Source organism: Cyrtonyx montezumae, unplaced genomic scaffold (genome assembly GCF_038088225.1).
Source record: "Cyrtonyx montezumae isolate F1298 unplaced genomic scaffold, pur_monq_1.0 scaffold_3, whole genome shotgun sequence".
In the NCBI taxonomy this organism is placed as follows: domain Eukaryota; kingdom Metazoa; phylum Chordata; class Aves; order Galliformes; family Odontophoridae; genus Cyrtonyx; species Cyrtonyx montezumae.
In genome coordinates, this window is record NW_027072034.1 from 125298216 (window position 1) to 125310504 (window position 12289).

The 12289-nt window shown below is 36.2% G+C and overlaps 1 protein-coding gene across 1 annotated transcript in view; it reads right to left on the minus strand.

Moving 5' to 3' along the window:
- Window positions 1-12289, minus strand: part of TRHDE (thyrotropin releasing hormone degrading enzyme) — a 207013-nt gene that overhangs the window by 19179 nt on the left and 175545 nt on the right. Inside the window, exons 13-15 of the mRNA XM_065741352.1 lie at window positions 4587-4734; window positions 2550-2647; window positions 1931-2038 (exon numbers count right to left, since the gene is read on the minus strand). Of these exons, the coding sequence (XP_065597424.1) occupies window positions 1931-2038; window positions 2550-2647; window positions 4587-4734 (354 nt within the window). The remainder of the gene's footprint in view (window positions 1-1930; window positions 2039-2549; window positions 2648-4586; window positions 4735-12289) is intronic.

The following is a 12289-nucleotide window of genomic DNA, read 5'->3' on the forward strand; positions in this document are numbered from 1 at the left end:
CCATCCACACACAGAGCCATTGACCACCACTCTCTGGATGCTACTACCCTTTGCAACAACTTTTCAATATATGTAGATACTAAATCAATCTGCTCATTTGTTAGTTACATTCAGTATGCGAAACTGCTCTGAGAATAGAATTTAGGTGGGGAATAGAACAAACACTATAATCTTAAAAAATAAATAAAAAACATGTTTCAGTCTTCTTTGCAGGTATTACTTCTATTTATCAGCTGAGTGTCAATCCATATGCTGTAATTACATTATTTGTTGCAGCTATTTTTCAAAAGCATGCAGTTCCTTTGGAGAAATGCACTGCTTTAGCTTAGTAGCTATTCTCTTCCTCTGCCCTGCTGTGATACTTTTATCATAATATTCGTCATATGCTGGCAGCCACAATCTTGTGCTCCTGAGAATGGCCTCATAGAAAGGCTAAGATGAATCTTCAGATGGCTCCTTAAATTTATGCCTTTCCTCTCTTGCTATTGTTAGCAAAGCAATAAGCGTTTTTTGTTTTTTTTTCTTATGACTCCTTCAATTCTCTTGGAAGGAATGAAGACACAGGGTGGGAGAAAGCTTTGCTGGGTGACAGCATCTTAACACTGAATAACCTACAGTTGTCTATGCTGATAGGCAGTGCTAGGTTTGATTATACAATTTTGTAAATGAATATCTAAGTAAATTACTTTTCCAGATTGCTCCCAATTATTCTTTCTCTATAATTTCCTATTTGAACAGTTTCTTATCATTGCTGTCCTAAGGTATATACACCCTACAGTATGTATTTCATAGTAAATATATCTTACATTACATCACACAAGAAAATATTAACCCAAACACACCCTGGTTAAAGGTACATAGTCAAAGTTTCAAGATTTCTTCAGATGTTTCAAGTTCTTAAAGAAATACAATGTCACACCCATTTCATGGCTGTTTTTAAAAAGTACTCAGGTACTCTCAAGTACTACATAACTGGGTTTGCCTGCAAAGGATTTTCAAAGATAGACATATTTTAACTGCAAATGAACACCTGATGGGCTCAGATGTCTTTGACAAATCCTAAATGCCTATATGTCTATCGAGATCCAATCCTTTTGCAGATCGAACACAAGATTAGGACTAAAAAAGTAATACTTTTTTTTTTTCTCATTTTTATGAAAGGGAAATAGTTTATTTTAAACCAAAATGTCAGGTGATTTATTTACATAAACACAAACCTCTACACCAGTATGTCATATAATGAGAAAATCCATTTTTCTTTCTCATGAACTCACAGTCTTAATCTACAGCTAAACACTTCCCATGGCCTGTGTTCCCTAGCCTCAGCTGAGTCAGAGCAGCCTAACAGATTTTCTGTCAGACAAGCACAATGCTCAACACATCAGCTATCATACTACCCTCTGTCAAGCCCTATATGAGCTTTTCCATCTATTTCTGAATCACAATTTACTTCAAAGTCTTCACCTTTAAGTAAAACATAGTATTTCCCTCAGATATATTGTTCTATCTCTTTTCTTACTCCCCAGTCCTTTTGCCTCTAGCCTCTCACACTTTTCCTATGATTTGGCACCTTCTGCTCTCTGCATTAGACAAAAGATCTGTATTTGTCTGCTGATGCAATGCTCTTTTATCTTTCTCCCTTTAAACTCCTCCTTAATATCCTGTTTTTTTGCCCTCTAGCATATCATTATCTGACAGCAAGTTATCAGGAGTGAGCAGAGGCTGTATTGGTGCCCCCTCTACCCAGTCATACATGTAAATCAAATTATTAATTTTGAAGCCCCCACAGATTTTTAATAAAGGCTGATGACCTCTTCATCATCCCATATCACAAAGTTGGGCACTATGGCAGGTCATGAAAGGAAGAGAAGGACAGCTATACTGCCTCTGAGCAGGAAAAGAGGGGAAAAAACATTTATATTCTACTTACCGGTTTCTATTGCTAGAAATCCAGTCTGAAATTAATGTTGCAGCCTGCTGGTGACAGTGCTTATTACCAAAGCTGCAGGCCAACATGATGACTTCCCGACGCAACTCTCTGCCCAAATTAAAGAAAGCAATAATGTTCCATTAATATATGCATTAAAAAAATTACAAATATGCATTTCTTATGACATAGTGGAAGCAGCTGATAGTTGAGTAACAAATCAAAGATAATAATCTAGTTATACAACCAAGCCTACAGCTGCTGGAACAGCTAAAGAAAGGTTATGTATCAAAATTAGATTTCATTTACATTTTTGCAGTCTTTCAAATCTCTTGTGGTCAAGAGTCCAAGCTCTTAAATATCCAGTGCAGGCAAATATTAAATTAATTCTTAACAAATAGTGTTCTTCAAACTCAGGAAGACAGAATTCATCTCACAGCATCTCACTGCTCTCCCTCTAACCCCAAAAGAAAAACCAGAAGGAAGAGAGAGCTAGAAAAAAAATGACACGCTGAAGATCGTTTTAGGAGAGTGCAATATTACAACTATATTCTGTAAAAATAATAGTGATAATTAAAAAAAAATAATAACAATAATAAATAACAAAGAAATGTAACAGTACTCATGTTGGTAGGATGCTTGAACAAGTGATTTGTTTAAATTATTCGTTGGCCATCCAAGCTTGAGATACATTGATGCGACTTGTCTTAAAATATACTCCTGAGGGGAAAAAGAATATTCAGAGTTAACATTTAGTTTTGATTTTTGGTTCAAACTTAAAATACAATTGACTACAGAGGCCTTGTCTGTCTTTTATTTACCCCCAAATAATGCCCCACTTATAAATATTTCGATTTGCAATTAGCAAAGTAGCATATCCACATATAAATTTCCCTTCATTGGTATATTGAGAAGCAATCTGCAGAAAAGCTAATTCATCAGATGCCTCATATTAGTCAGTTTATTGACATAATAAATATAACAACTTACAAAGGGTATCCTACCTCCTATTTTGAACTGACAATACATGACTGGAAAGTTGCAAGAATGTCAACAGCTTTGCATCTAATCTACTGTTAATCTCAACTACATCATGTATATTCGTTTTAAAAAGAATATTGTTTTTATAGCCTTAACCAGGGCAAAAATGGCTCATAGGTACAGGCAATTGACTTCAGAATATTGAATACGTGGCTCCAAATGAGCTTTGTACATTTAATGACACCATATTTTATGTTCAGGTTCTTGGTGTGCTTAAACAACAAAGCCAGCACAAGATGTATTTTAGCTTATTTTTTAAACAGGAGATGTATTTACATATTCTGACCAGTTGTGAAGAAAACAACTGTCATTGTATTCAGCGTAATCTGCCAGCGAAATTCACCAAGTTGAAAAACAGAGTTGAAATATAAGGAACAGCACAGAATAGCATCTGCTTTATTATTACGGATGCATAGGCACGTATATGTGATGTTAGGACAAAAAGAGATTCATACTGCCACTTTCTCTAGCAGATATGTTATTCTGTGACTAAAATGACTTTTTATTTCCTCTACTATCACCTCTGCTTTCAAAGCTCTCATCAGTAGTGATAAAACACAAGCCAGCTGTGAATTTTACTGTTTTTATTTATTAAAATTGTCCTTTCTTTACACAGGCATGTTTAAAAGTGTACCAATGGCAGTCTAGTAAGAACTTTTCTGTGTAGTTAATAACAGACTGAAAATGCAAATTAATTCAATATCATTTTATGATACGGCTCTGATTTGCATGTGGGCCTACAATGTAGAGAGCAGGTAGTTCTGTGTATATATTTATACATAAGCATGGAATTAAACATACTACATATGCCCAGTCACCTCTAGCTTCCTGCTTTCTGAGCATGTGTGAATAAACACATTTACACACACACAAATACATATCTAAGAAAAAAGCACAACTAAGCATTTCAAGCTTTAGAGTGTTCTTTCATTCAAATATCTTTACTAAATTACACAACATTCAAACTATGTAAACTACATACACTTCACTGTATCTTTATTAAACACATTTCAGCATAGCTAGGATTATTATTATTATTTTTTTTCCCCAGGTAAAATACTCGTCACGTCCATCTTAAATACCCATCATTAGTTGCTACTGTGGTCCCTTTGGACCCAATTATGAATGGGCTTCTGATTCAATGGTGAACTAATCCTTGTGAATTAAGGTAACTGCACTGAATTCACCATGGCTTTTTGGAGAAAATAATGACTACAAATCTTTACTTCAGTGGCGTGCATCCTATTAAGTTGTGCCTGCATTTGATGCTCTTGATGAGCTTCTGCATCAATTTAATGCAGCTGAGGGGCTCCACAAAAGATAAAAATCTGCAAATAGATTACTTTGTCTCTTTTAAGTAAAATATTTGTTGTAATATTCTATAGGATAAATAATTACTTGTCCTTCTATTTATCATATGTGTCTCAAACAAGTTCCTACTGTTCAAATGAAAATGAACCAAAGCTTGACAATTGGTATGTTCAAATAAGGAATCATTACAAAGAAAGTTAGTATCTATAGGCCACTTACAGAATCTAACTGGAGAACAGTCCAATTCTTGGTAATAAAAGGGAGTGAGGGAAGAGGGGAAGAGAGAGGGAGACTATGCATTTCTTACACTGAAGATGTTGTAGTTTTCTGTGCGGTCCAGTAATTTATCTAGAGGATAAAGAGCTTGGCTGGCTGCATGCCAAGGTAGAAAATCCTTCTCCTCTGAAAGGTATCTGATAATCTCCAACGGAATATTCTGAGGCAAATAACCAGCTCTGCACAATAAATGAAGTTAGTATTAAATTGATTTTGCTAGAGATACATTATAAGGCAAAAATGAGGGTTTTTTTTTTTTTCCAAATGAAATTAAAAGGCAGAAAAACATGATAAACTCATCACAGTATAAGGACATAAAAGTCAATCACATAGAAAACAGAACACACACACTCCCCCAACACAGGTGGAAACCTACTTACTGGATGAAGGAAGGTATGAAAACACATGAAGGAAAGCTAAATAAACTGCCCTTAATATATACAGATTTTAGTAGCTATAGAAATTATGAACAATGAAGTAACTGACTTTAAAAATAAACTGTCTTTTTTTTTTTTCAAAAAAGGTGCTGCTTTGTTGATGCGTAAGATAGAAAGTTTGTCTGCATAAAATCAACAAGCCAATGTATGTTGTTTCAGAAACTGTTTCAAATGTTCTCGGTCAGCTGGGAAAAACTAATAGCAAATAAGGTTAGTTTAGTTTCATAGTTTTCTTCCCCAAACTTTTCACTCTTCTTCATAGCTGCCTTGTCTTCTAACTGCAATCCATTTTAGAACAACTTTCTGTATTAAACTGAAGTAGCATCCAATGACATATTTTGGTTAGGAGTTTTTCAGCACTTTCCATGTAAGCAATTTTTTTTCACAGGTTTATCAATCAATCAGGTAGAATTTTGCCCTGTTCTTTTACTGACATAAAAAGCCTCTCCCTGAAAGGAAAAGAGTTTAGTAGGGTTTCAAGAACGTTGTTTTTTTTTTTTTTATATTAATAGCTTTAGATTTACAAGTAAAGTGCAATACAGCATTTGGAAGCTGCTTTTTAGATCTAAGTACTGGAAACATCACATTTTACGATTTGTACTCATTTTCCTTTTTCAAAACAGTATTTTTTTCTTAACTACCCAGATTGCAAAAACAAAGTGTAACCCTGTGGGTGTGAACTTGCCAGAACACACAGGTCTGTTCTTCTGCTGATGCATGTGTTTAAATCCCACAGGAGTTCTCTACCTGCCTAGAGAGGAGATAATGATTTTATTTTCATTAAACACTTAAACTCAGGAAGCTGGAGTCCACAAGCTTCAATTTAACATTGACTGCAGTATGATATATATATTTTGTCCTAGTTGGTCACCAACGGTCATCTTAATTTCCATCACATGGAGAAGATGAATACTTGAATGCTTGTTATAGCAAATGAAGAAATTTATAGGTCATAACAGAAAAGAATCTATACATACACGTGATCTTAGATCACGTGATCTATACATAAACTGATCTCAGTTGTAACATCAGTTATTTTAAGAACTACTTTGCTAAAACCTTTGAAATACACTGATCCAAAACCACAGTTTTCTTGTAACATGCAGCACATCCATGCAAATTACTGTGCTTCGTAATCCCCTACCCTACCAGTTCTTGTGGAAGAAATGAGCTCATGTATCATACTTTAAAATTGTCTATGCCGTGTCCTTATTACACACTCTCCAGTGTGCTGTCATCTGTGTTTCCATTTTGTCAGCAAGGCTCTTTTCTCAGCTCCAGTTACAGAGCAGACTCAACCAAGGAAGTTAAGATTTCTTGAGGAGTTCACCAAGACACTCAGTCACTGAACAGATGTGAAAGGAGAATGGGGCTCTCAGAACAGACAGTGGACAGAGTTCAATACATCTAAAACCGGAGAAAGCTTAATAGGCATTACTTCATTTTTACAGATCTTTCTTGCTTCTGAAGCAGGAAAATACCAAGATGAACTTTAGGTCTTAACGCTTCATAACGATGCATAACTATAATCACGGCGCCAGAAGCAAGCTTGATTTGACAACAGAGTTAAACATCTTGGAGGTAACATTAGCAAAGAGGTAAACTAGCTCAAAGTTCCATACACATAATTAGATCGTAACAGGATTTGTGATTATTGTTACTGATAATTTGATTGACATGAGAAAGTGTGGAGCAAAGAACAAGACAAATGTCTCTAGAAAATATGCTAAATAAGAAATAAACACATGAATGTTTATTATAGCTGCACTAATGGACATTTAGGATCATGCCTAAATTGAGTTTCTCTATGCTAATCACAAAAGGGAAATCATCACTGCCAAAGAAACAGATTATTTCCTCTTCTTTTTAAGTTTAACTTCTCCATGAAGAAACAAATTCATTGAACTCAGAGATCTATTACTTATTCAAGAGCTTTTGGCTTTCCTAATCAGCTTTAGAATTGTGATTCTAAGCTGATGCTACTCATCCCATTCACAATGGAAACTGCTGTTCTCATCATCTCACTGTTTCAAACATCCATACTTATCAGATTATGGCAAAGACTGAGCTTTTCCTATTTTGTCCTGAACATTCTCCTCCTCCTGCACGTGACACTTGAAAAACACCTATGCACAATTCAAAAAATCAACTTTCCAGATCAACAGAATCAATGCTAAGAGCAGGTCCTTGTGGAAGACATGTCAACACATTTCAAAGAACAAAAAACTGTGACAATCCCAACTTTTCAGCCTCCGTGACTAAGTCCTGTTCATGGACATTCTATTCTGAATACATTTATTTTCTACATTATTTGCCATTAAATAGTTTCTGCCAAGAAGAGATAAATGCACTAATTGTCTGGCTTTTTGTGTAAAATGTATGATATAACATACATGCTATAAAATCTTTGGTGTATAGTACAGCTTAAAAAGTTTGAGGAAGATTGACATACAAAAAAAAAAAAAGAAAAAAAAAAGGAAGGAGTTTAGTAACAGTCAGGCCAAATTCAAAGATTGCTAATTTTTGGCATTCACAGGATTAGAAAACGGGATAAAAGATTTTACTCTAAACTTAAAAAAAAAAACCCAAAATTTAAAAAGATAAACCATGAACCACAAAATTTCATATAATTCAGAAAACCTAAAATTTAAATCACAGATCTAGGAGCTGTGTAAGCTGTCCTAGTGGTAACAGGACTGTCACACCAACTTGCTCAGCAGAAGACATGAAACAGTCAAAGCAGAATGACTGAGCTCCAGTGATCAGCAGGTTGAGGGAGGTGATTCTGCCCCTCTACTCTGCTCTTGGGAAATCCCAGCTGGAGTACTGTGTCCAGTTCTGGACACTCCAACACAAGAAGGACATGGATTTGCTGGAGCAGGTCTAGAGGAGGGCCACTAAGATGAGCTGGAGCACCACCCCTATGGGGACAGGCTGAGAGAGCTGAGTCTTTTCAGCCTAGAGAACAGAAGGCTCTAGGGGGACCATATCACGGCCTTTTAGTACCTGAAGGGGCCTACAGGAAAGCCAGGGAGGGATTTTTTATAAGTAGCGATAAGACAAGGAAAAATGGTTTTAAACTGGAAGAGGGTAGATTTAAACTAGATATCAGGAAGAAATTTTTTACTGTGAGGGTGGTGAGACACTGGAACAGGTTGACCAGTGAGGCTGTGAATGCTCCCTTCCTGGAAGCATTCAAGGCCAGGCTGCATGGGGCTTTGAGCAACCTAGTGTAGGGGGAGGTGTCCCTGTCTACAACAGGGGGTTGGAACTACATGATTTTAAGGGACCCTTCCAACCCCGACCATTCTATGATTCTGTATCTTCACAAAACTGTGCAGTTATTTCCCAAGCTTAGCATTTTTGTATAATCATAATGCTTTCACTAAAACTCTGTCTGCTGATTTAAAGGCTCCCCTTCCCCTGGTGACACTGAATCCAGCAAGACAATCTGGCTCAGTTGAGCAATGGCAAATTTACCTATTAGCCAAGAAACAATGAGCCAAGGTGTCCTTATATGCTTCTAGGACACTCCTTCACTATCTGATAAGAAATAGTTTCAAAATGGTTACACAGAATGCAGTCAGCACAAGGAAAACATTTGTCCCTGGTAAAGTAGGAAGGAATGGTCAAAAGAATGAAAGTCACAAGAGTTGTGACAAAGACATACCACCAGCTGGCTGACAATTGCTAATTGAAACCACTTGTCTCATTTATGGAGCAGGATGACAACTAAGATGAAGTAAGAAGGCAGAATACAGAACGAGCCTGTTCTGCATTTCTCTGCAAACTCACATTCAGACCTGAAGAAAATTTTAACAGAATGCTTAACAGTTATCATTATGACAAAAAGAAAAGTAATATTAGCAACTTTCCCATCAAGAGGAAAAACATAAATTAATTTCCCTGTCACGTAATAGCCTGGTGTTACTTATTCAAAGGCAGCAAATACCCTACATCAAAGTTTTCACTTTATCCACGCTGCTTGATTTATTAGTCTTTTCCATCACTGTTAGTGAAACGTCAGTGACAAAAATCCATATTTTGGATTTCATTTTCTGTCCTTAAAGTCCAGCAGAAGTACCATCAAATACTGACTGATGTACCAGAGCAAAGAGACGAGGTTCTTTTCCAGCCTAGTCATGTCAGAAGAAAACTGAAGAATTGTCTGTCACTCAGGAAATAACTAATTATAAGCTATATCAAAACCATGTAACAAACATAAATACCACAGCCATATTGTGATGCAAAATCATATGACTGGTCTGAGACATAACTTTGTTCCTCCAGGTGTCTCAAGCAGCCATCTGAGAACAAGCAAGTATCTACAACCACAGTTCTGCAAAGAAATTTGGGATAGTCACTACATGCACACAGCATATAAAACAGACAAAAGTCACTGTTGACTTATAAACAGTGCCTGAATGCAAACTAATATTCAGGTTAAGCGTTTCTCAAGTGAGTGTTAAAAATTTTGTAAAACTACATCTGGAATGAATGTTGGAATAAACATCAGGAACTCATCTAGTCTCTTCTCTTCTGAGGCAGGTTCTTACCAATGCCATTCCTGAAAGCGATCTGACTTAGTTTTTATAGGCCACTAGAGACTGGTATCCTAGAAGCACTACAATTTTGGTGCTCCTCTTCCCAAGGGCATGGTGATATTTTAATTCTGGTACTTCTCTCGGTATTAGCAAATCCATGTACATGTTCTAAAATGAAATGTTATTAAAGTAACTTCACTGTAAAACATAAAAAGCAGGGGTCTTTTCTGCATTCTAGATTAGAAGTTTTTGATTGGCATTACTGGTCACACAGATAAGAGTCCATGTTTAGAAAAAAGCCTCTACAAGCTCTACACCAGCCTTCTTTGTACTGAGTCATTTAAAAAACATGCCTACAAAAGCAAAATTTAATGAAAATAATTACATTTGATACTCTTGGTTGTTTTGTTCCTCTTTATATAACTGTTCTTATCCAACAATTTACCAGTATGTCAACCTTTTGTAGCCACTGCTGTGCAAAACTTTAGCATCAGTTAGAAACACGGCAAAACATGAAGTTTATCTTTTCATCCATGTTCCCAGATTTCACTGTTGTCTAATGAACTAAAGAGGAGAACAAGAACACGGAGAAGCAAAGAGATCTGTTTTAGTCATTAGACAAATTATCTGTAGACTAGCATCCTGGCCCAGCAGGTTTTTCATGCCTAAAGAGGTTGCTGACAAACTGGTGAAAAGGTTATTCTCTATTTTTATGACAAGAGCAGAAACAGATGAAGACCTCTCAAAAGTAATATGCATACAAAGTTGTGTAGGATACTATACAATATCTTAAGCACTGACCCTTGAACAAGCTACTATTCTGCTTACACTGAAGAAACTGTTACAGTGATCATTGCTATAAAGAAAAAAAGACTGAATAGAAAACAACAAATGTGGAAATACTCATCATAAAAATATCCCACTAAAAATCCTATACTGATTCAAAATAATCTTTAAGTGACATGAGCTCTTAGCAAGTCAGATAAAAACTAGAGTTCTAGTCTATATTATGAAACATCAGTGCATTTTGACCTTGATTTGTTCTTTACACTGAGCTGCTGAACTTATGGACAGAACCCAGCACATTCGTTTTCCCCTTAGGGACAAAGTACCAAATGGTAGTGTAATTGCCAAGGGAAAATTACTCTGTTCTGAATTATTTCTACCATAAATCCAGCACCAGTCAAACAGACCCTGTCACAAAACGACAGTGTTGCCTTACAGTGATGAGAATCCCACATACACGTGTACCATCAATCCCTTAGTTCCATCACCAAACAAAGCCATGATAAATCATGTGTTTAAATCAAAATCAGAAAATCCAAGCTGGCAGCAAACTGGTCGATGTTGTTGAAACAATGGAAATGAAGTGATTTACTTGCCACTGGTTTAAAACTCACCCTGCATTATCTGTTTCTTATGAAACAACATATGACTAGCTTTCTGTTTGGATAAGTTTGAAGAGAAAAAATGCAGCTCTTCAGAACATAGATGTGCAACTCAGATTAACTTCAGTTACATTTCTGTGCATATGCAGTGTATGAATAACTGGATATATTCATTAACCCACAACGAGGTATTTTAAAATAAATCAGCATCTTATTCACTGACTCATTCCTTTACCTTTAAGGTCAAGTGTCTGGATTAGTTTAAGCCACTGAGAAACATAACTGTACTTGGCTTTTCCTAGCCTTATTCATTTCTTCTGGAAGCACCAAGGACTGGTGCCCCCATTGATGTATTCAGGACATATTTTCCCACACTACTTTAACAGCAGTTCTGAGGCAGCTCAGTAGAAACAGTATGGTGAATGCTAGCACAGAAGAAAAAGCTTTGAGCAAGACAACCTGTGCAAGAGTGAAATAAACTCCTGAAGTCACATATGTCATCTTCCACTTCTAAAAGTCTGGAAATTCAAATACTAAAACCTTAAGATGTCTGTCACCCATATTCAGGAAAGGAAGCTGGAAAAATAACACCTGCTCATAGAAAGTGGATGAACAACCTGCAAAATAGGCCCAAAGACCTTGAGTGTAAAATCATCACCTTCCACTCCCAGCACTGGACTGACTCAGGTCCAGATGAGGACTCTGCTTTTCTAAGACATCCAAAGTGTCATAATGGAGGCATTATTATTTGTTCCAGCTGTGGACTTCCACATAAACAGGACAGGAATGCACTTTGGTAAGTACAACAGGACCATTTAGCTTACGAGCTCATTGTAAGTGCTAAATTTAATCAGCATTCAACCTCTTTAACATCAAAGGATTCAGAAAGTATGACAATGTTAAGTGAAGCACGCTTATTATTATGTTTTCTTACACGCATAATATGTGAGGGCTTTTCAAGTGACGTTCAGCTCCACACAAGAGCATTTTAAGCATCCTGCACAAAATAGCTCAAATTCAATGCAATTATCAGTGTAATCACATGGTTTAAATTATTTTTCATAGATTTAGAGTTGCCACATAAGTGAAGGCTAGTGTTAATTTTAATTAATCGCCCTTGTTGAAAAGAGCGAGAAAACCCACCACTTTCAAAAAACAGCATTTGTAAAAATAAAACAATGAAAATTTCTCAGACTGGGCTTAGTATCTTTCCTTTCCTCTTTTTTTCCATATGGAAAAAAAAAAAACCAACACAGAACAACACACAAAGCAGAGGAGGAGTACAAGATAAAAAAAGAATGAGCTGAAAATTAACACTTTGCAGTAAGCTGGATAATGTCATGTTTTTCATCACTGCCAAACTCT